This window comes from Gracilinanus agilis, chromosome 4, assembly GCF_016433145.1.
Source record: "Gracilinanus agilis isolate LMUSP501 chromosome 4, AgileGrace, whole genome shotgun sequence".
NCBI lineage: Eukaryota > Metazoa > Chordata > Mammalia > Didelphimorphia > Didelphidae > Gracilinanus > Gracilinanus agilis.
In genome coordinates this window covers 410,535,196-410,556,182 of record NC_058133.1, presented here as the reverse complement: position 1 = coordinate 410,556,182, position 20,987 = coordinate 410,535,196, and the positions used below count along the sequence as shown (strand labels likewise).

Here is a 20,987-nt window from a genome sequence, read left to right as displayed (position 1 = left end):
CCCCCCCCCCCCAGCATTTTTAAGATGTAGGCCAATTGTGTTTTTACTAAAACCCATTTGAGAAATAAAAGAAACAAAAATAAAGAGCTTAAGATAAATTAAGTATCTATTTAAACCTGAAACCTGAATTTGGTTTCTTGGTTTCCTGCTCAAGCTTGAAGAAATTTCTTTTATTAATGGAACAAACTATTTCTTGTCATGACTTCAAGATCTTCTCAATGATCTTTTGTCCCCAGACACTTTCTGACAATTGCCTGTCTGAAGTGAAAATTCATCCAAAGAACCTCACCTGGGTTTTTGTAGATACTGAGCACATCCTTAAAGTAATGAGGTAAAAATCTTTCCAGTAAAAGCAGTACATCTTCCAGCTCTTCGAGGATTCCCACAAGCAGGAAATGTTCATTCACATTCAGCTTTGCTCTTTCAAGGGCCCATTCACCAGGCTCCCTTTGTGAAGAGAGACATTAATTTTAAGTAAAAAGATTCTGGCTAGGAATGCAGAAACAGAATTCCAAAATTAATTTTAGTTTTACCTCTATACACAGATAGGCATGACTAATATTTCCCCCAAGTTTCTCTGTTTTCTTGTTTAAAAATTTTGGTTTTTATATCAACTGCATTTTCCAATATAGCCTTCACCCTTCCCATTTCAGAAATACACCCTTTATAACAAATAATAAAGAGGAAAAAAAGAATTCAGCAAAATTAATCAAACATACTGGAAAAATCTGAGATATACAGGATTCATTAGACATATTCTTTCATTCTGTAAAGAAGGGGGTGGGACTGTGCCTTTTATATATCTTTTTTGGCACCAAGATGGTTCAATAGAATTTTATAGCATTCAATATCGATTGTTTTATTATTGTTTTTTTCCATGTGCATCATTACTATAATTGGTTATCCAAATAAGAGAATTAAAAAAAAACCAACAACAAAAGTCTTAACTGATCTAATTAAGGAAAAAATGGTTTAAGTAACTAGTGACACTAACAAATTGTGCCTGTGTTAATGAAAAGCACATCTAGTCAAATTAGGAAATCATAATATAATTCTAGAAATGAGGTCAAACACTTTTGGGGTCACATGTTATAGTGAAATGAGCAACAGCTCTGGAATGGGAAGATGTGGGTTTAAATCCTGCCTCTGATGCTACCTGTGTGACCTTGGGAAGTTACTTCTCCATGGACCTCAGTTTCTTCATCTATTAAATAAAGAACTTGTCCTGGATGGTCTATGACAGTGATGGGCAAACTATGGCCCTTGGGCCAGATGTGGCCCCCTGAAATGTTTTATCTGGCCTTGGGACATTATTCCTAATCTGACGAATACAATGAGTAGGATACAATACAATGAAACTTCCAAAGAGTTGCCTCAGAAACACACTGACAGATGAGTATTTCCTTTCCTTTGGCCCCCTCTTTAAAAAGTTTGCCCATCACTGGTTTATGAAGTCCCCTCTAACTATAAAATATAAAATATTACTTTTTTCTAATCATGGAAAATCATAACTGGCATTAAAAACTATAGTAATATAGGATGTCACAAAAGTCTTAGAGCAGTTTTAAGCTATTCAATTTTAAACTGAACTAAGACTTTAGGGGTGTTCTTTATAGTCATAAATAAAGATCTCAACCTTTTTATTCTTTTTTGAAGGTTTTTATTTATACTTTCAAAAAATTAATTAGTAACATTTTCCCATGGTTACATATTTAATATTCTTTCCTTCCCCTCTTCCCTCACGTAGCCAATGAGCAATTCCACTAGGTTATATATATATCTCAATCTTTTTATTCTTATGGTTTCTTGAGTCCATTATCCTACTATGCAAGCTAAAAACACTGACCTGAAATCCGGGATTACCCTGTGGAATCAGTCAGTCACTCAACAATCATTTACTTATGGCTATGGTAGTAGGGTATGGTGCTAAGTACCAGGCATTGTGTTAGGAATTTGGAATATAAACACAAAGGCAAGACACATTTTACTTTCAAGGAGCTGACACTGAATACCAAGAAAGAAAATGACTCAATCCTTAGAGAAATCAGAGTCCTTACTTCAAAGACATCTTTAATTAAGAGCCAAAGAAATGGGGAGCAATAAGGAAATGAGAAAAGAAATGGAATTAGGAAAAATTAATACCATGTAAAGAGAAGAAAATGGAACACTGGCAAATAATGATTTGTTTTTAGCAAGAGATAGCATTCCTTTAGATACAAATGGACCAGCCATGTCTCTCCTTCCCTTAGATGCAACCTCCTTGTTGTGGGTTTGGACACTCTTTCCTTATAGATTCTCTCCCCAGATTTTAAGGCTGTTTTGGTGGGAAGATCCTCCCCCCACCCCCCAAACCAAGGCACACAATTTTTATGTCATTTCTTGTTTTCTCTTCAGGTTCAGATCTCCTTACCATCAAAATGTGGTGGCAGGTGACAATTGTGTTGTAACCTATTACAGTAGGTTTGAGTCATGCTGGCTTTCCCCAAAGTGCATAGAATCTCCAATGCATAAAAAGACTTTAAAAACTATAAAAAATTTGTGACTTAACCAGAGACAGAATCTTATGAAGGTCCAAAAATTTGTAAATACGTTGAAAATAAAAAAAAATTTTAAATGAGTATAATTGGTTGGTGGACTTCTCTACTAATCAATAAATTTTCCAAAAATCCAGGCAGGTGTGTCCTATCTCCAGTTCTTGTTAAGGGGCTGGCATCATGCAGTGTGGTCTCTTGCCCTGCTTGTCTCATTTTTTCACTTCCTGCAAGGTCTCCAGGGATCCCCAGAGTGTAGCCAGTTCTTTTGTGGTCTGGCCCAACTATTAGTGGAGCTCAGTGTTCTGGGACTGCAGTTCCAGAGGCTCAAAGACAAGCCAAGAGAGTAGAAAACAGCTTTCACTGTCTAAGCTATAGGGTGGAGGAGTTATTTTTGTTTTGTGTGTTAAATAAAATTGTTGGGCTTGTCTTCTATCAAGTTAAAGGCAGTGCAGAAGTGATGGGTATTTTGGGGTCAATGTATGTTGAAATTAGCAACAATTGATGAGTTTGGAAAGGAAGGAAGGCATGGTCCAAGACTGGAGAAAATCAGGCAGAGAAGTGGAGAATGAGGCCAAGATCAAAGCCAAGAGTTTACAAAAACTAGGTATTAAGTAGTGAACTAAATCTGAAAATAAAAAGATGCAAAGGTGGGGGGAAGTGTGTAAAGAGGAAGGTCAAGAACACATCATAGAGGAAGAGAAACAGAAAGCATTAGTGATGGACAGTTTGTCTTAAGGAACACATCAGCCAGAAATGGGGCCCTTTTTGGGGTAGCAGCATGTCAGGTGAATGCCAGTCTCCTTGGCTGTAGCCATATGCCTGGGTCTGAAAAGTAACATTTTTAAAGGCAAGCATTTATCTTTCTTATTATATCCTCTATGGCTTCTAGCATGGTTCCTTTCATACAGTAAGTGACTCAAAAGTATCATATTCTGAGCCAGTCTTGTTCAGTGCTAAAGATGAACAAATAGGCAAACAAAATATTATATTTCAAAATAGATCATTTAAATTTTTTGTTTTTTTAAATGTAATTAAATTTTCTAATTTAACTTTTTAAAATTAAAATTTTAAATGTGAAAATCCAGAAAAGAATGGATAAGAATGGGATTTCTTTAGAGAAGCAAGTAAATGGGGAGAAAGTTATGAACTTTAGGAAGGTAACATGATATAGTAGAAGAAGTACCAGATTTGGAATCAGAGGACCTAGAATCAAATCCGGACTTTACAATTTTCAACCTGTGTGACACTGGATAAGTCACCTATAATTTCTTGAATCTCAGTTTCCTTAACTATAAAATGAGGGAACTGGGCTAGGTGACCTCTAAGATTCCTGATACCCCTAAATTTTTATGATCTACAAATACTTGTGGATTAAAATAATTGATTTAGAATCTTATAAAGGTAAAAATGTTACCTGGCAATTCATTTAACCTGTTGGTCATCTAGCCATCAGACCAGTATCAAAAATGATCTAGTTAGTATCAAACTTTTGGCAAGTGGGGTAGCCCACAAAATTCCTGAAGTTTGATGAAAATTCAAATATTTTAATTAATTTAGTTAATTTAATTAATTTAGAAAAATTAGCAAATTAAGTAAAAATACAATGTAACATGAATAATTTTAATTTGGTTTTTTTTAAAGTCAATATGTGGCCCAGAAGCTACTTGTTATACCAATGATAAAGGCAAATCCTAAGACTCTAAGTTGTATAGAATGTGTTGATTTGTATTGCAGATTTAGCTGCTTCACCTGGGAGAACTCTATATGAATTAAATCACAGACTTTGTTCCTATGCTCTAGTCTAGTCTATCCTTTAGTGTTTAAACCTTAATATTAATTTGAAATCTGGGGTGCCATGGATGAAACTGATTAATGCAAGGTCTCAGGTTAGTATACTTTCAGTGCCATATATGTTGTATTGTCATGTCATACAAACATACACCCATCCCCAATATAGCTAGATCTTTACCTGCATCTTGGATGTTGTCCACAGAAATATGGTATGATATAAAATAATCTTGGGTTGGAACATTCAGGATAGTTTTCAAGAATGCACTCATTAATATCCTAAGAAAGAAAACATAGCTGATTAAAATCTAGCCTCTGGATCATTTTGCCATATTCCATGTGATTTTAAGTACAGTAAGATGCAAATCAATTAAGCTGGGAAGTTTGCACAAGGACAATTGAGAGAACACATAGAATTCATGGATTTGATGGAATAATGTTTAGTATTCCTTTTTCATCATAATTTCCTGTCTTACTGCTTAGGTTCAAGCAAGTATATGTTTGTATCTGTACCCCAATCATTCAGCTATTCTGGAGGGTACCTGGATATTTGTCATAGGAGTAAATTTTGTACATTTCCAAGGTGAAGATGGAAATACAGTGGGGCATTCATTACTTCATGAAGCAGTTAGGTGGTACAGTGGATAGAGCACTAGACTTGAAATCAGTAAGACTCATCTTCATGAGTTCAAGTCTAGCTTCAGATATTTACTAGTCGTGTGCTCCTGGGCAAGTCACCTAACCCTGTTTGCTTCAGTTTCCTCATCTTCAAAATGAGTTTGGAGAAGGAAATGACAAACCACTCTAGTATCTCTGCCAAGAAAAACCCAAATGGGGTCATGAAGAGTTGGACATGACCGAAATGACTCAGCAAGACATTTCTATATTGTATGCAATATGAAGGCAGTTTTATACTTCTCCCTATGCCCCATACAAATTAAAAATAAAATTCTCCTGTCTTAAGATCAATACTAAGTATTGGTTTCAAGGCAGAAGAGTGATAAAGCGTAGGCAACAAGAGTTAAGTGACTTTCCCAACATCACATAGCAAGGAAATATCTGAGACCAGGTTTGAACCCATGACCACCCACCTTCAGGCCTGACTCTTTATCTACTGAGTCACACAGCAGCCCTCATCATTTTTTCTATTTGAAAAAGTGTTTATACCAAACGGAAGACAATTGATTAAATTGTGGCATGAGAATATGCCAGAATAGTATTGTTCTGTAAGACATTTTTTAAAAAAAGGTTTCAAAGAGATGAGACTTATATGAATTGATACAGAGTGACATGAATACGACCAAAAGAAGAATTTATTATGGAGCATCAACATTGTAAAAATGAACAGTTCTCAAAGATGTAAGAACTCTGACCAACAAAAAAGATTAACCATAATTCCAGGGGGCTGACTAATAAAGAAGAAAATTGTCTACTTCATGACAGAGGGATGATGAGAATCTACTTTGATTTAAATTATTTGCTGTCACAAAAAAATTCTATGAATATTTTGCTGTCTGTGAGATATATCTATTTTTGATCTCCTTGGGACAAATGCCTCAATGAAATCTCTGAATCAAAAAGTATGGACATTTTAGTCAATTCTTCAGCAGAACTAAAGTATAAAATCTTTTTATTCCCCTTTGCACCCAGACCAATACTTGGCACAAATACACAGCAGACATACAATTCATATTTACCAAAGGAATGGACCGATATGAGAGTGGGAATGGGAAAAGTTTCTGCCACTTTATTAGAACTTCAAAACAAACTTTCAAGCTCCATTTGAGGAAAAAGCAACATATTCAAATTTCTTAGTTAAAAATTGTATTGACATTTTTTAAAATCCCCCTTTCATCTATATTAGCCTATCCATCAAAGGGATAAGTTCAAAGAGTTTCTTTTAAATCCTTTAATCTCTATAGCATTGCAAAACCAAAGAGTCTTCAACACAATCAATCCTAGGTGATGTTATTACATATAAGTAAATGATGATTTAATTGAAGGATCAAGTTGAAGAATATATGTTATAATGACATATTTAGTTACAAATTTCTTGAGTATTAATTGGCACCACTCAAAGCTGAAAGATGAGAACACCTTAGGGAATTTACAGACGGACAAGCAATCTGGGCATTCACTGATTTGGCTCTCATGGGAAGAACTCAAAGCAGTGAGCAATATTATAGCTCCCCAAATGGGAAAACTTTTGATCTGAACTCAGATAATTAGGTAGGTAATCTAAGCCTGTCAAGCTCTACATTTTCTATTGTTAATGTCCTAGTTTCACCTGATTTGAGTGGTTGAATACAGTGTTAGTTATTTCATCTTGATAATGTCTTTATTTTTTTGTGCTTATCAAACTATTTCTTTCATTTAACACTTTCTAAATGGTAATGCATTATTATACTTTCCCAGCAGAGAACACTTTCAGGCTTAGATTGTTTCTTTACCTTTGTAACAGTCAATTCTTTGAAAGCTTTACCCTCTACATATTTACTCTCCTCTATAATTCCTGCTGTTGAGGTCAAGACAATCTGGTTACCATCCACTTAAGATTTGCTAATTCTTTCCTATGGGTCTTGCCTTATATCATTTTTACTCCTTTGAAAAAAATTTTAATATTTTTTGGTAGAAACTGTCCTAAATGTATTTTCACAGAATCTGAGTATTGGGAGGGAGTTCGGTAGCTATTTAGTCTAGCTCGCATTCTAATGGAATCCCTACTGCTACATCTGACAAGAATTCTGACTTTGCTTTAAGATCTTCAAGGAGGGGAAGTAGGAGTCCACTGCCTTTGGAAAAAAGTCCATTGCACTTTTGAATAGCTCTAATAATATGTAGGAGATTTTGTTTTTATTTTTTATTGTGAGACTAAATTTCCTGCTTCGCATCTTCAATCCATGTTTAAGCTCTCCAGTTTTGTAGATACAATACATAGAAAACAAATAATTTTTCTTGATGGATTGGAGTCAACATTTTATAGATCAATTTTTGTATTGTGCAGTGGCATCCCCAAATGGTACTAAGGTCTAGAAGGTGGCTGTATCTTATACAGAATGCTTCCAGAGTTTGAAGATGAAAAATATAACATCAAACATAAGAAGTAATATGCTTTTTGAAGTTTTGTTTTCAACTTCTGCTATTAAAATGTCTTCTCATACTTAGTAGTGTGTTTCCTTTGGTACACTCTTTTTTGTATACTTTTATGTGGGCTATCAAGCAAGGGTGATTTCATTGAGAAAGTACAAGTATTTTGTGACCCATATTTGTTACTTATGGTCTTTTCTCCCCTCCTTTCTTTCTTTCTTCCTTTTTAAATTTAAATTTGTGAATTTTTTCAAACACTTATTTTAAAATGTTATTTTACTTTTATGTCATCTTCATTTCTTCCTCCTTTTTTTCATTAAGCCATCTTTTGTAATAAAGATTAAAAAAGAAAGAAAAAATAATCAGTTGAGCAAATGAAGACATATACTGTGCCTGATGGTATATTCAATGTTCACCACCCATAATTTTCCATCTCAGATATTTCTTTCACTTGCTTTTTACTATCCTGTACTGGAAGGATGAAAGAGATAGAAGTCTAGCCTACGAGAAACTGAATATTGATATGCACTGTACTTTTGAAATATTACTTACAACTTATCTCAAAATGTTTCATGTTTAGCTTTTGTCATCTTAATTAGATTATAAACGTTGAGGGAAGGGACCATTTTCTTCTTCATCTATTTCCAGATCAGGTGTTCTTCTGATGAGATATTTCACATCCTCCTCTTTTTTTTAATTCTATGGATTTTGTTTTATTGTTTCTTATAGTCTCCTGGAGTCATTAGCTTCCACTTGTTTAATTTTAAATTTTAAAGAATTATTTTCTTCAGGGATCTTTCATATATTTTTCTATTTAGTCAATTCTGCTTTTTAAGTTCTTTTCTTTAGTGAATTTTTGTACCTCTTTTACCATTAGGCCAATTCTGTTATATAACTTCCACTTTAATTCAGACCCTGATTACCTTTTGCCTAGAATGGTTTCTAAAAGGAGATAATATTTTTACAGTGCATAACAGAACCTGGCATATTGTAGGTTAATAAATACTTCTTCCTTATTGATATCTTTGACTACAATCTCTCTTCTCTTTAGCACATCTTCCAACTACTAAAGCAATTCTCCTGAAGCAAATACTTGACCATATTACTCCCTTACTCAATGAACTCTAGTGGTTTCCTATTGCCCTTTTTAAAAAAAAATCCTTACTTTCTGTTTAGTATTCATTCTAAGACAAAAGTGGCAAGAGTTAGGTAACTGGGATTAATTGACTAAATTTAAAAAGAATCAAACGAAATCTAAACAAGAGAACAAGAGAGGAGCTTAGAGACTATCTAGTACAATCCATGTGTTAATAGGCACAAAAAGGTTATGTGACTTGACCAAGGTGATTTGGCTAATTAGTGGCAGAAGTGGGACTGGTTGAACAGCTAGCAAGTGTCTGATACCATATTTGTACCCAAGTCCTCCCAACTTGAGGTCTGGGGCTCTATCCCCTGTGCTACCTAGCTATCTCCTTATTACTTATAGAATTAAATATAATTTTCTCTATCTAGTTTTTAAAGTTCTTTGCAACCTTTTCTCAATCTACCTATGTATATTGTTCCCCGCTTTACACTCTACAGTTCAACCAAAGTAGCCTTTTTTCCATTTCTCACACATAACTTTCTATCTCCTATATCATGCCTTGGTACTGCCCACCTCTATCCCTGGAAGGTACTCCTTCCTTCAATGTACACCTGAAGCATCATCTATCTTTCCTGACAACCTCAACTTTCAAATTCTTGGGAATTTGAAATTCAACTTTTGATACCTCCCTTTCAAATTCTTGTGAATATAGCTATCTTGTATCTATTTGTATTTATTCTGTGTAAACTTAATATACATTATTGTTTTCACATCTGCTAGAATGTAAGATCCTTGGAACTAGAGATTCTTTCATTTTTCTTTTGTTTGTGTCCCCAGGGTCTACCACACGGCCTTATCTTAGAGAAGAGCTGGGAAAATACCACTATGTGGCACATACCAGGTGCTTAATAAATGTTTGTTGACTGATTTTAATATCTCAAATTATCAATAAATGTTAATTCTTCTCTGATGATCAATTCATATTCTGCATTTCTTTCCTGAGTCTCTCTTCTGCAATCCATATCATAACAAAATACCTCCTTTCCTTGCATCTTGTGTCTGCAACTCATTTTCGTTTAACACATTTTGTTAGCATGGTTACTGGCAGCTCTAATGTGGTTTTATAGTAAGGCCCATTACTTCAGTTAAAGCATGAAGGATCTAGGGAAGGAAGAGAAAAATGGAAATAAAGAACGTGCTAGGAATGCTAAGTCAAGTTGACAGTACAATTTGGTAGAAAAATGAGCAGTATGCAAAAAGCAGGACAAAAAATACCTCTTAGCAGCTGCTATGTTCATGAAATAATGTAACACTCTATCTTGAGTTTTTTTTTAATTCAAATAGGATTTTAACCTGATTTGGTAACCAATCTTCCTAGTCTAAAGAACATAAGTAATAGAATGCAGTGAAGTGTAAAAGAGCGAGCAATAAAGGCAGAAATGGTCAACTGAACTGGGTTTTGCCATTAGAACTTTAATTCCTATAGTTTTTCCATTTAATATGGTTACATCAGATGTAGGAAGAGACAATTTCTTAAGCTAGCAGGGGTCATTTTCATTTTAACTCTGATGGAGAAATAAGCTCATATTGCTTGCCAATTTTGATCAGATGATAGATAGATAGATAGATGGTTGGATGGATGGTTGGATGAATGGATGGATAGATATAGATGATATCTATATGCGTAAATCTCCCTCTATGTAAATGTAAGATATAAAATATATACTAATATGTTATATATATATATATATATATACACATATATGTGTGTATGTGTGTGCCTGTGTGTGTGTATAGCCCAGTTTAGTTTAACTGAATTGGCATGCCTGAAGCTAGTTATTTTTTTTTACTTTTTTTTCTTTTCATTACCCTCTCATGATTTAAATAAAAATATCTTAGGAAAGATCTAGGAAATCTGCTATCTGCCTATCTGCCCAAGACACAGACAATTAACCAATAAATCAAACACTGATTAAATGCTGCCTACATATCAGGCATTGCCTTAGGTTTTAGGGATACAAATAAAAGAGGAAAATAATTCTTGCTCTCAAGCTAACAAATGATCCAATTTCTAGGTGTATAAACAACTTGGAGATTTTACAAAACATACAACATTTATATGTGTAAATATATACACACATATAATAAATATACAAATATGAATAGATGCATATATAAATAAGTACATGTTTATATATAATCAATTAACTAATGGTGTTTTATCATAAACCACTAGAAGCAACTACTACTCAGCAACTGTAGCTGAGTACACAAGAAGTCAAGTTTGTGAGGGCATTGAGAGAGGAGGTATTGCCCACATCAACAAAGCTATCAGCACTCTACTCTGGGCTTGGGAGACTGTCCAGCAATAGGAACACCGCTTTATGAAAATCTCTTCCCTCTTAGCCATAGGATCTTTTTTTAGCCTTTACGTTTTTAAATTAATTTTTTAAGTGAGCACTTATTTTTTCTTCACCCCAGGGAGAATGCACCCTCAGTTTGAGGGGGATATTTTCCCACTTTTTTCTTCACTATATCTTTTTATATATGTTAAAGAAATAAAACAGAGAAAACTTAGATAAAATCTTATACAAATATTCCTTTGGAAAAGCTTATCATTATTGGAGGAACAACATCAGATGCACCCATTACAATTTCTGGGATTTACCTTTAAATTCCAGAATGAAGTAGTCAGCTACCATCCCAGGAGTCCAATTTACTAGTCCAATACCAGTTGGGAGAGTTAGTCAAGAGGAGGTGCTGCTTAATTTAGTTGGCATGAATCTTTTTTGATGCTGATGATCTTGAAACTAGTCAAGTCAATATGCATTATTAGCTAGCCTGAATCTGGTGAAATCAGTTAACATAAAACTATCTAAATATAAGCTGTCGTTATTATTACTCTTTCATTCATTTTGAAAAAAATATTTTGAATTCCTATTATATGTACTATTCAACAATTCTGACAATCCTTCTTTGGGTTTTACCAACTTGTTATCTTGTTCTAGTCACTGAACTTTTCTACCCTTTCATCTCCTCACCTGTAAAATGTAGAATTTAGACTAGATGACCTCTAACATAATTTCTAATATTAAATCTATGATCTACTCTTTGTCTTTACAACTACCAATTTCTAGATTTTGTTGCAGTCAACTAAATGAAAATAAGTGACCTCTAAGTAATAATGATAAATAATAACTAGAATTTAGATAGCACTTTAAGGTGTGAAATGCTTTATACATATCATCTTTAATCCTCATAGCAAGTAAGGTAGGTGCTATTATCATTCCCATTTTACAGATGAGTAAACTGAGAATAAAAAAGGTTAAGTGACTTGTACAGTCAGACAACTACTAGGTTTTTGAGATGGAATTTGAACTCTCATCTTCTTCATTCAAACTCTAGCATTCTACCCCCTCACTATCTAAATTCATATTCCTGTCTGTATTATTTTACATGTATTTATGTTCGTATCATCAGTTTATATATTTTAATTTTCCAGATTTCAGGGTACTAAGTACAATCTTCACCCAAGCCTATCTTGCAGAAGGAAGTTTTAAACATGATCCAAAGTAATGTTTAAAAATGTAAAAAAAAAAAAATACTGTCCTCAACTGAGGAAAACAATAGCCTCTCTCTATAAGGTATTTCAGGTAGAGTTTATTTAGTTTTTTCTTTTTAATTAAAAATGGGTGTTGAAGATCAAAAGGCAAAGTATTTTTCTAAATCCATGTTTAGCAAAGAGGAGGATGTTGCTATAAAGGCCTCTTTTGGTGCTAACTATGCACATATTGCAAAATTGGAGAGTATATGGATCCATGGAACGATCAATTGTTCTCTTAAACTAAGCTGTAATCAGATACATAGGAGTTGTGACTTCAAATAAACCACAAAGGACCTGGAAAATAGGGAGCTGAATAAAAGCAATAACAAAATTCTCATATGAGTAACTTGGCTAAGAGATAAAGGCTAATTCCCCTAGCTTTCTGAGGACAGGCATCATTACAAATTTATAGATGAAGAAACTGAGAAAGAGACATGAAATCACAAAAGCTCTCTGATTTCAGAGGGCTTTATTCAAGATGACTTCATTTCTTTGTGAGTTCTTATGTTCCTGGCCAAATATTGATTCAACATTTTAATATTTCAAAAAGTTTATAAATATTCACCATGTTTTCTTTCTTGTGGTCTAAACGTCTGTCTTCATGGGGCTTTTATTTCCCTTTCTTGTACAAATTCTGCAACAAACCCACCCATGACAATTTCCTCTCATCAATACACCAAGTCATCAGCCATAGTCCTAATCCCAAAGACCATTTTGCTCAAAGGATTTATCTCCTAAAGAAGTCAGGGAGTCACATCTGAAGTAAATGTCTGTATACGAGGGTAACATAGGACGTGGCAGACTAAATAAATGATTTTAACGATAAATATAGTTTTAAAAAGGAAATGAAATAAAATAATGTGGAAAAGCAGTATGTGAGCCCAGGTAGCCTTGTTGTTCAGGTCGCCATTCCCACAGGGCTGCAGTCAGTGCCGAAGTACAGTACAGCATTTATCACTGACAGCCAAATAAAATCTCACTGAGCTCAACGGAGAAACCTTGGAACGCCCTCCTGACCACTTTAAACATGGGTTTTAAATGCCAGCAGAATGTTTTTAAATGCATCAAATTGGCTGTCACCTTGCGGTAGCAGCCAGACCCCATGGGCTTTCATTCCATTTGCCAGAAAGAATCTACTCTTTCTCTAGGCATGAGATTTAAAACAAGGAGAAACGGCACAGTATAGAGTTAGAAGATCTGGGTTTGAATCCTGATTCTGTGAAGCATGACCTTAGGCAAGCTGCTCTTTGAGCCTCAAATTCTTGATCTGTAAAATAGGTGGTTGGATTATATATCTCATTCATTCATTAATTCAACAAGTATTTATTAAGCATCTACTATGTGCTAGGCACTGTTTTAGATGCTAGGGATGCATAGAAAAACAAATCCCTAATTCCCCTAAAATAATCACTGGCCTTAAAAAAAAAAAAACCCAAACCAAGAATCCTTGATGTCAAGGAGCATACATTCTACCGTGTGTGTGTGTGTGTGTGTGTGTGTGTGTATGTGTGTGTGTGTGTGTGTGTGTGTGTGTGTAATACATACACATTTAAGTAAATGCAATTTTTACAAATGCAAATTATAATTAAATTCAATTAAATCTGGGAGCAGACTAGTTACCTGAGTGGGTAGGAAAGGGATCGAGGAAAGACCAAAGGAGGCTCAGGAGATGAACTCTGAAGAAAGCTAGGGATTTTAGGAGGTGGAGATAAGGAGGGAATACATTTCTGGGATGTGAAACATCCTATGGAAAATCACAAAGATGGATGGGAAAAGGAATATTGTGTGTAAAACCAGCAAGAGGTCTAGTTTTGATTGAACATAGTGTTTTGAGGAGAATAATGTGTAATAAATCTGGAAGAATGGATTGATCAATATTGTGGAAGGCTTTAAATACAAAATGTAAGTATAGAGAGGCAACAGGGAGCAACTGGAACATTTTGAGAAGGAAATTCGGTGGTCAGATCTGAGCTTTAGGAAGATCAGTTTTAATAGTTTAGAGTTCTATGGTTTTAATTCAAAAATAAATGTTTATTATGTATATGTTATGTGTAAGGCACTATATTAAGTAACAGGTTTACAATTTTTTCAAAGAAGAATTTCTCTGCCCTCAATGAGTTTAGATTCTACTAATAGATATGACATGTTAAATAGATAAGTGAACACAGGACAGAAGGAACACCCACAGGGGATCAGGAAAGACACTGTGAAGGAAAACACTGAAGGAAGCTAAGGATGCTGAGTTGAGGAGTGAGTACATTTTCCAGGCATGAGCTTTTAAGTAAGAGGATGTGTCATATAATGGATAGACTGGATTTGAAGTCAGAAATTCTGGAACTGAGTCATAAGCCTATTTCTTATTTGCTTTGGGGGTAAGTCCCTGAACCGCCATGAAACAAATTTTCCTTAGTAACTTTCAAAACCTGAGCTAAAGCATAAAGTTAGGAGCTAGAATGCTGGCTTCATAGTAGTGAAAGTATAGGAACCTTACTCAATCAGGATGAGAAATCTTTAATAATAGATGAAAGGGGGGCAGTTAGGTAACTCAGTGCATAGACAGGCCTAGAGATAGAAAGTCCTGTGTTCAAGTCTCGCCTCAGATAACTTCCAAGCTGTGTGACTCTGGGCAAGTTGCTTAACCTTAATTTTCCCTGGCCCTTACCACTCTTCTGCCTTGGAAATGTTACTTCATATAATTCTAGGGTTTAAAAAAATAGATGGAAGGCAGACTTGTACAACTCTCATTTCACTTGGGTTTTTTCTATCTAGGAGAATGATGTTAGGGCTGGAAAAATCAGAACAAAAAAAAGAGGAAGTTGATACACAAGACAATAAAAAAAAAAACTTAGCCAAATAGGTTCAAATCTTTTGACTTCCTTGAATATGGGGGAAAATAGCTGTTTTGCTTTGCTTAACCAGTGTGCCAATGATCTTCAAAAAATTATGGAGAGTAGCAGAGTTATAGCAAGCCTGAATTAGGGCAGAAGTCTCCACTTTCAAAAATAGTGAATGTTTAGAAAGGGAAGTGATGAGGATCAGTCTTCCCTGAACCTCAGGTTCATCATCTGAAAAAGAAGGGATTTAATTAAATGATCTCCATGGTCACTTCCAGTTCTAAACATTGTGATTTTATAAAAATGAAGCTATAGAAAAATTGACTTTCACAATGATTTCTTTTTTTAAGGCTCAAGATAAGATAAACAAATGTATCTATAAATTGCTTTATGTGTGAACTTTTAAGTGAGAAGATGTGACATGTAGTGGATAGACTGTACTTGAAGTTCCAGATACTATAAATGCACACACACATAAATGTGTATACATTTATATGCATATATTTATACACACACACACACACACACACACACATATATATATACACACATGTATGCAGTGATACAGTCAGGATAGATAGAAAGACAGATAGATAGCTACTAGTCCAGGGCAAGAAACAAATTCATTTACTTGATTAATCCAAGTTCACTGAACAGTTGTGGCTACTAAAATTGGTTATTACAGTGAAGGGCACATGAACGTATATGTTTCCCAAAGAGGGAGAATACAGGTAAACCTGATTTCTCATTAGCTGCTGCCCTAATACAGAAAGCAGGTCTATAATAACATTTATCAGAGTCACAGATATCTCTGCCACTAGTGACCTTAAAAAATTCAGTCCAATATTTATTTAATCCCTACTGTTTTTCTAAGAACTGTTAGATATGGAGGATACAATGACAAACTATGAAATGGTCCATGCCCTCAAGGAGCTTAATAGTAATAAAAACTAATAATAATAATAATAGCTAATGTTTATAGAGAGTTCTAAGTTTACAAAGTATTTTATAAATACGATCTCATTTTATCCTCTGGAGAATCTTGGGAGCTAGATATTAATATTATCTTTATTTTACCTATGAGGAAACTAATGTAAAGGAAGATTAAATAAGGAGGTAGGAAGGAAGGAAGGAAGGAAGGAAGGAAGGAAGGAAGGAAGGAAGGAAGGAAAGAAAGAAGGAATAAGCATTTATTAAGTGCCTCCTATATGCCAGGCATTGTGCAAGCGAAGTGCTTAAATGACTTACCCAGGGCTATACTGCTATTGAGTGCCTGAGATGGAATTTCAGCTTAGGCTGTTCTGACTCCAGGTCCAGCACTCATAATAACAACTAACATTTCTATAATGTTTTAAGGTTTGCAAAATGATTTATATATGTAATCTCATTTGATCTTCACAAAAATCCTGTGAAGTAGGTGTTGTTATTTTCCCATTTTACAGATGTGGAATGAGGTTCATACAGCAATTCTCTGATAGGATTTGAATTCAGGTTTTCCTGACTTCGGGTTCAACATTCTATATTTTCTTGGTTACACCTGGTTTATTCTTTGATTTAAGTGACTAACTCAATGCAGAGTCAAGGTAAACTTTACTCATACATAAATGAGGTAACAGAGTCCAAGAAAAAAAAAAGAAAGGCTTTCTTTTTACCCCCAAAGAAAACATAGTGGCACTCAAGACTAGAGTTTAGGTCTTTTGGCTCTCATTTAGTACTCTGTATAGTATGCTATTACATTAGGACACCCAGCAAAAATCTTTCCTGGGCCAGGAAAAGATGGATAGTTAGATGTTGATTTTAATGATGATACTGATTAATTTGATGTTGATTTTAATGTTGATGATGTTGATGATGTTGTTGCTGAAAATGATGTTGTTGATGTGGATGATGATGATTTTGGTAATGATAATGTTGATAATGCTATTGTTGACAAGGTTGTTGTTGCTGATGTTAGTTGATGATGATACTGTTGATGACGTCGATGATTTTGTCGTTATGATAATAACAGTTTTTAGGAGTTACCAAATATCATCTTTTCTTATAGGAATACAAATCATTTGAACTTATTGTGTCCCTTAAAAAAAGTTTTTTGTTTGTTTGTTTTCCTCTTTCTTAATTACCTTTTGGTGATTCTCTTGACTTCTATGTTTGGGCATCAAATTTTCTGTTTAAGTTAGGTCTTTTCTTTATGAATGCTTGGAAGTATTCTATTTTATTAAAAGACCATTCTTTCCCCTGCAAGAATATAGTCAATTTTCCTGGGTGGTTAATTTTTGGTGGTAGACCTACTTCCTTTGCTTTTCAGAATATCATATTCCATGCCTTCTGGTCCTTCAGTGTGGATGCAGTCATTTCCTGTGTTATCCTAAATGTGGTTCCATGATATGTGAATAGTTTCTTCTTAGCACACTGGAGTATATTTTCCTTGGTCTGGTAGTTCTTGAATTTTGCTATAAAATTTCTGGGTGTTGTCAAGTGAGGATTAGATGGAGGAGGTGATCTGTGGATTCTTTCAATCTCCACTTTTCCCTCTTGTTCAAGAAAGCCGGGGCAGTTTTCTTGAATCATTTACTGTAGAATAATGTCTAGGCTTTTTTTTTTGTCATGATTTTCCAGGAATCCAATAATTCTTAAATTGTTTCTTCTGGATCTATTTTCCTGGTCTATAGTTTTATCAATTAGGGGCTTCATATTTTCCTCAATTTTTTTATTCTTTTGATTTTGTTTTATAGACTCTTGCTGCCTTGTGAAGTCATTTGCTTCTAGTTGTTGGATTCTAATTTTTAAAGACTGAATTTCATCCCCAGCTTTTTGGTCATCCTTCTTCTGGTCTGTTTTCTTTGTAGGTCATCTTTTACTTTCTTAGCTTCATTTTTAAGCTGGTCAATTCTGGCTTTCAAGACACTATTTTCTTGTTTTAGTTCATGTGCCTCTGTTTCCAGATGACTTATTTTGCTTTTTAAGTTCTTTTGCCAATTGTCTTCAGCCTCTCTTAATTGTTTTTTGAATTGTGTTTTGAATTCTTCCAAAGCCTGAGTCCAATTTTCTGGAGTTTCTGTGGTTTTGCTTAGTGTTCATTGGTCCTCCTCTGTTCCGTTTGTTCTTTGTTCATTACCTGGAGAGAAGCTGTCAACTGTAATTTTTTTCTTTTTCTGTTCTTTACTCATATTTTTTCCTTCTTTGCCCCCTGTCATTGGCTGTATTCTTGCTCCTCTGGTTATTTGCTGGATTTGTGATTTTGGGCTATTCTGTCCTGATGGGGCTTCTTCTCTACTCTGCTGATCGACGAGATTGGCTGATGGAGTATTAATGAACCCTGAGGTTACATCTTCCCCAGCTGGCAGCAGAAACTGAAGGTATAGGTGAAGGGAGGCTGAAGGGAGTTAGGCTTCCCAACCTGTTATCAAGGTATTCTGTGTAGGTTGCAGCCTTTGCCCTGGCACCTGAGTATTCTTATGGTGGTTCTCAATGTAGTTGGTGGGGGAAGGGTGTTGGAGATTCCCAAAATTCTATCTATTGCATCTCCTTGTTGCCTAAATTTGAATGCTAACTTGGCCATGTGAGAAGCCAAGTTTGAGAAGATGCTACCTTCTCAGGAACTAAGTTTCTGTTCTTCTCCATTTAATTCCTTCCTTCAAGAAGCATAGGTTGGGGCTGGTTAGTAAAGGTGAGATTTTCATGTATGGTTTGTTTGAATGATTTTAACTGCCTTCTATTTGGACCTCACACATCAAATCTCTCCCTATTTCAATTCATCCTCCACTTAGCTGCCAAAGAGGTTTTATTAATGTGATCATCTGATTGTATCACATCCCTTTTTCCTCCCATCCCAACTCTATAAACATCAATTTGCTTCCCATTTTCTCTAGGAGCAAAAAAAGAGTCAATTGTCTGGCATTTAAAGGTCATCACAATCCCATTTTCCCAATCTTTAATAGTCTTTACATTGTACTTTGCCATTTAGCCATACTGGTCTACTTACTCTTCCTCACACACAACATTCCATCTCCCATCTATGTTGTTCATCCTTTGTTTTTAAAGAGGACCAATTACATAATGGGGTAATGTCTTGACTTGAGCACCTGAGCATGATTTGTTTTGGATTTAAGTGAGGCAGAGTTGCACAAAGTTATCAGCCTCCCTCTCTCTTCCAGTCATGAAAGTCCAGTGGTGAGATAGATGTCCAAACAAGTGGTGGATGGCCCATGATGCAGAAGATGATCTAGGCAGCTTTAATATCTGAACAAGTACTAATCCCACCACAGCATCTTCTTCAACTGCTTTTATGAATATTGGAACAAATTTTTCTTATCCACCCACTCCACTGGGAGAAATCTTCACATACTTGTGATAGACATCTCCCAAACTCACTGATGAGTTCGGGACCTATTGGTTGCTCTCAACCTATTTTAGTCCATTTGCTGAGATGCTTTTGCTGGGATGAGGCTGCTGTGCATGCTATAGCTTCTTTAATCAACAGTGAGAGTTGGATGAATGGTAGATACCAAAGGTGGTCAAGCAGTACTGAAAAGGGCTCAGCAAGCCCTCACTCAAGAGATTCTAGTCTTCCCTGAATACCCCCCACACTCCTCTGGCTATCCCCCTTCCTGGGATGCTCTCCTTTCTCACCTTCACATCTAGAATCTCTGCCTACCTTTAAGTCATATCTTCTCCAGGAGGCCTTTCCCAGTCCCTCAGGGCTAGTACTTTCCCCTATAAGTCTACTTTCCATCTCTTCTATGTACATATTAATGTTTATCTTCCTCAAATAGGCTATAAGCTCCTTGAAGGCATGGAATTTCTCCCCTTTTTATTTCATGTCCCTAGTTCTTAGCACAGTGCCTGGCACATAGTAAGCACTTAATATAAATGCTTGTTGATTGATTTTAAATGTCATTCCTCTCTCACTGAAAACATTATTAAAAGTTTAGAGTTCTCCCAAGAACCAACTTTTTGACAAAAACTGCTGGGAGAATTAGAAAAAAGTATGGGAGAAATTAGGTTTAGATCATCTTACACCATAAACCCAGATTAATTCAGAATGGGTAAATGACTTAAATATAAAGAGGGAAATCATAAACAAATGATTTGAATATAGAATATTATACCTGCCAGATCTATGGGAAAGGAAGGAATTTAAGACCAAGCAGGAGACAGAGAACCCTACAAAATGTAAAATGAATAATTTTGATTATATTAAATTAAAAAGTTTCTGTACAAACAAAACCAATGCAACCAAAATTAGAAGGGAATTAAAAAAATTGGGAAAATTTTTTATAACAAAAACCCCTGACAAATGTCTAATTTCTTAAATTTATAAGAAGCTAAGTCAATTGTACAAAAAAATCAAGCTATTCCTCAAATGACAAATGGTAAAGGGACATGAAAAGGCAGTTTTCAGATAAAGAAATCAAAATTATCAACAAGCACATAAAAAGGTGTTCTAAATCTCTCATAATTAGAGAAATGCAAATCAAAACAATGCTGAGGTACCACCTCACACCTAGCAGATTAACCAATATGACAGTAAAGGAAAATAATAAATGTTGGAATGTTTGTGGCAAAATTAGGTCACTAATGCATTGCTGGTGGAGTTGTGAATTAATCCAGCCATTCTGGAAGTCAATTTGGAATTATACTCAAAGGGCTTTAAAAGAATGCATACCCTTTGGCCCAGCAATACTACTATTACATGTGTACCCCAAAGAGATAACAAAGAAAAATACTTGTACAAAAATATTTATAGCTGAGCTCTTTGTGGTGGCAGAAAACTGGAAAATGAAGGGATGTCCCTCTATTCAGGAATGGCTGAACAAATTGTGGTATATGATGGTGATGGAATACTATTATGCTATACGGATTGATGATCTGGAGGATTTCTATATGAATTGTCAGAAACTCAATGAACTGATGAAAAGTGAAATGAGCAGAACTAGGAGAACATTGTACACAGAAAATAAAACATTGTAGAACAATTCAATGTAATGGACTTTGCTACTAGTCACAATGCAACAAGCCAGGTCACTCCTGAAGGACTTATGGGAAAGGAAAAAAAA

The 20,987-nt window shown here is 35.0% G+C and overlaps 1 protein-coding gene across 1 annotated transcript in view; it reads right to left on the bottom strand.

Moving 5' to 3' along the window:
- Positions 1-20,987, bottom strand: part of UST (uronyl 2-sulfotransferase) — a 402,158-nt gene that overhangs the window by 58,484 nt on the left and 322,687 nt on the right. The window contains exons 6-7 of the mRNA XM_044671645.1: positions 4,504-4,601; positions 290-447 (exon numbers count right to left, since the gene is read on the bottom strand). Of these exons, the coding sequence (XP_044527580.1) occupies positions 290-447; positions 4,504-4,601 (256 nt within the window). The remainder of the gene's footprint in view (positions 1-289; positions 448-4,503; positions 4,602-20,987) is intronic.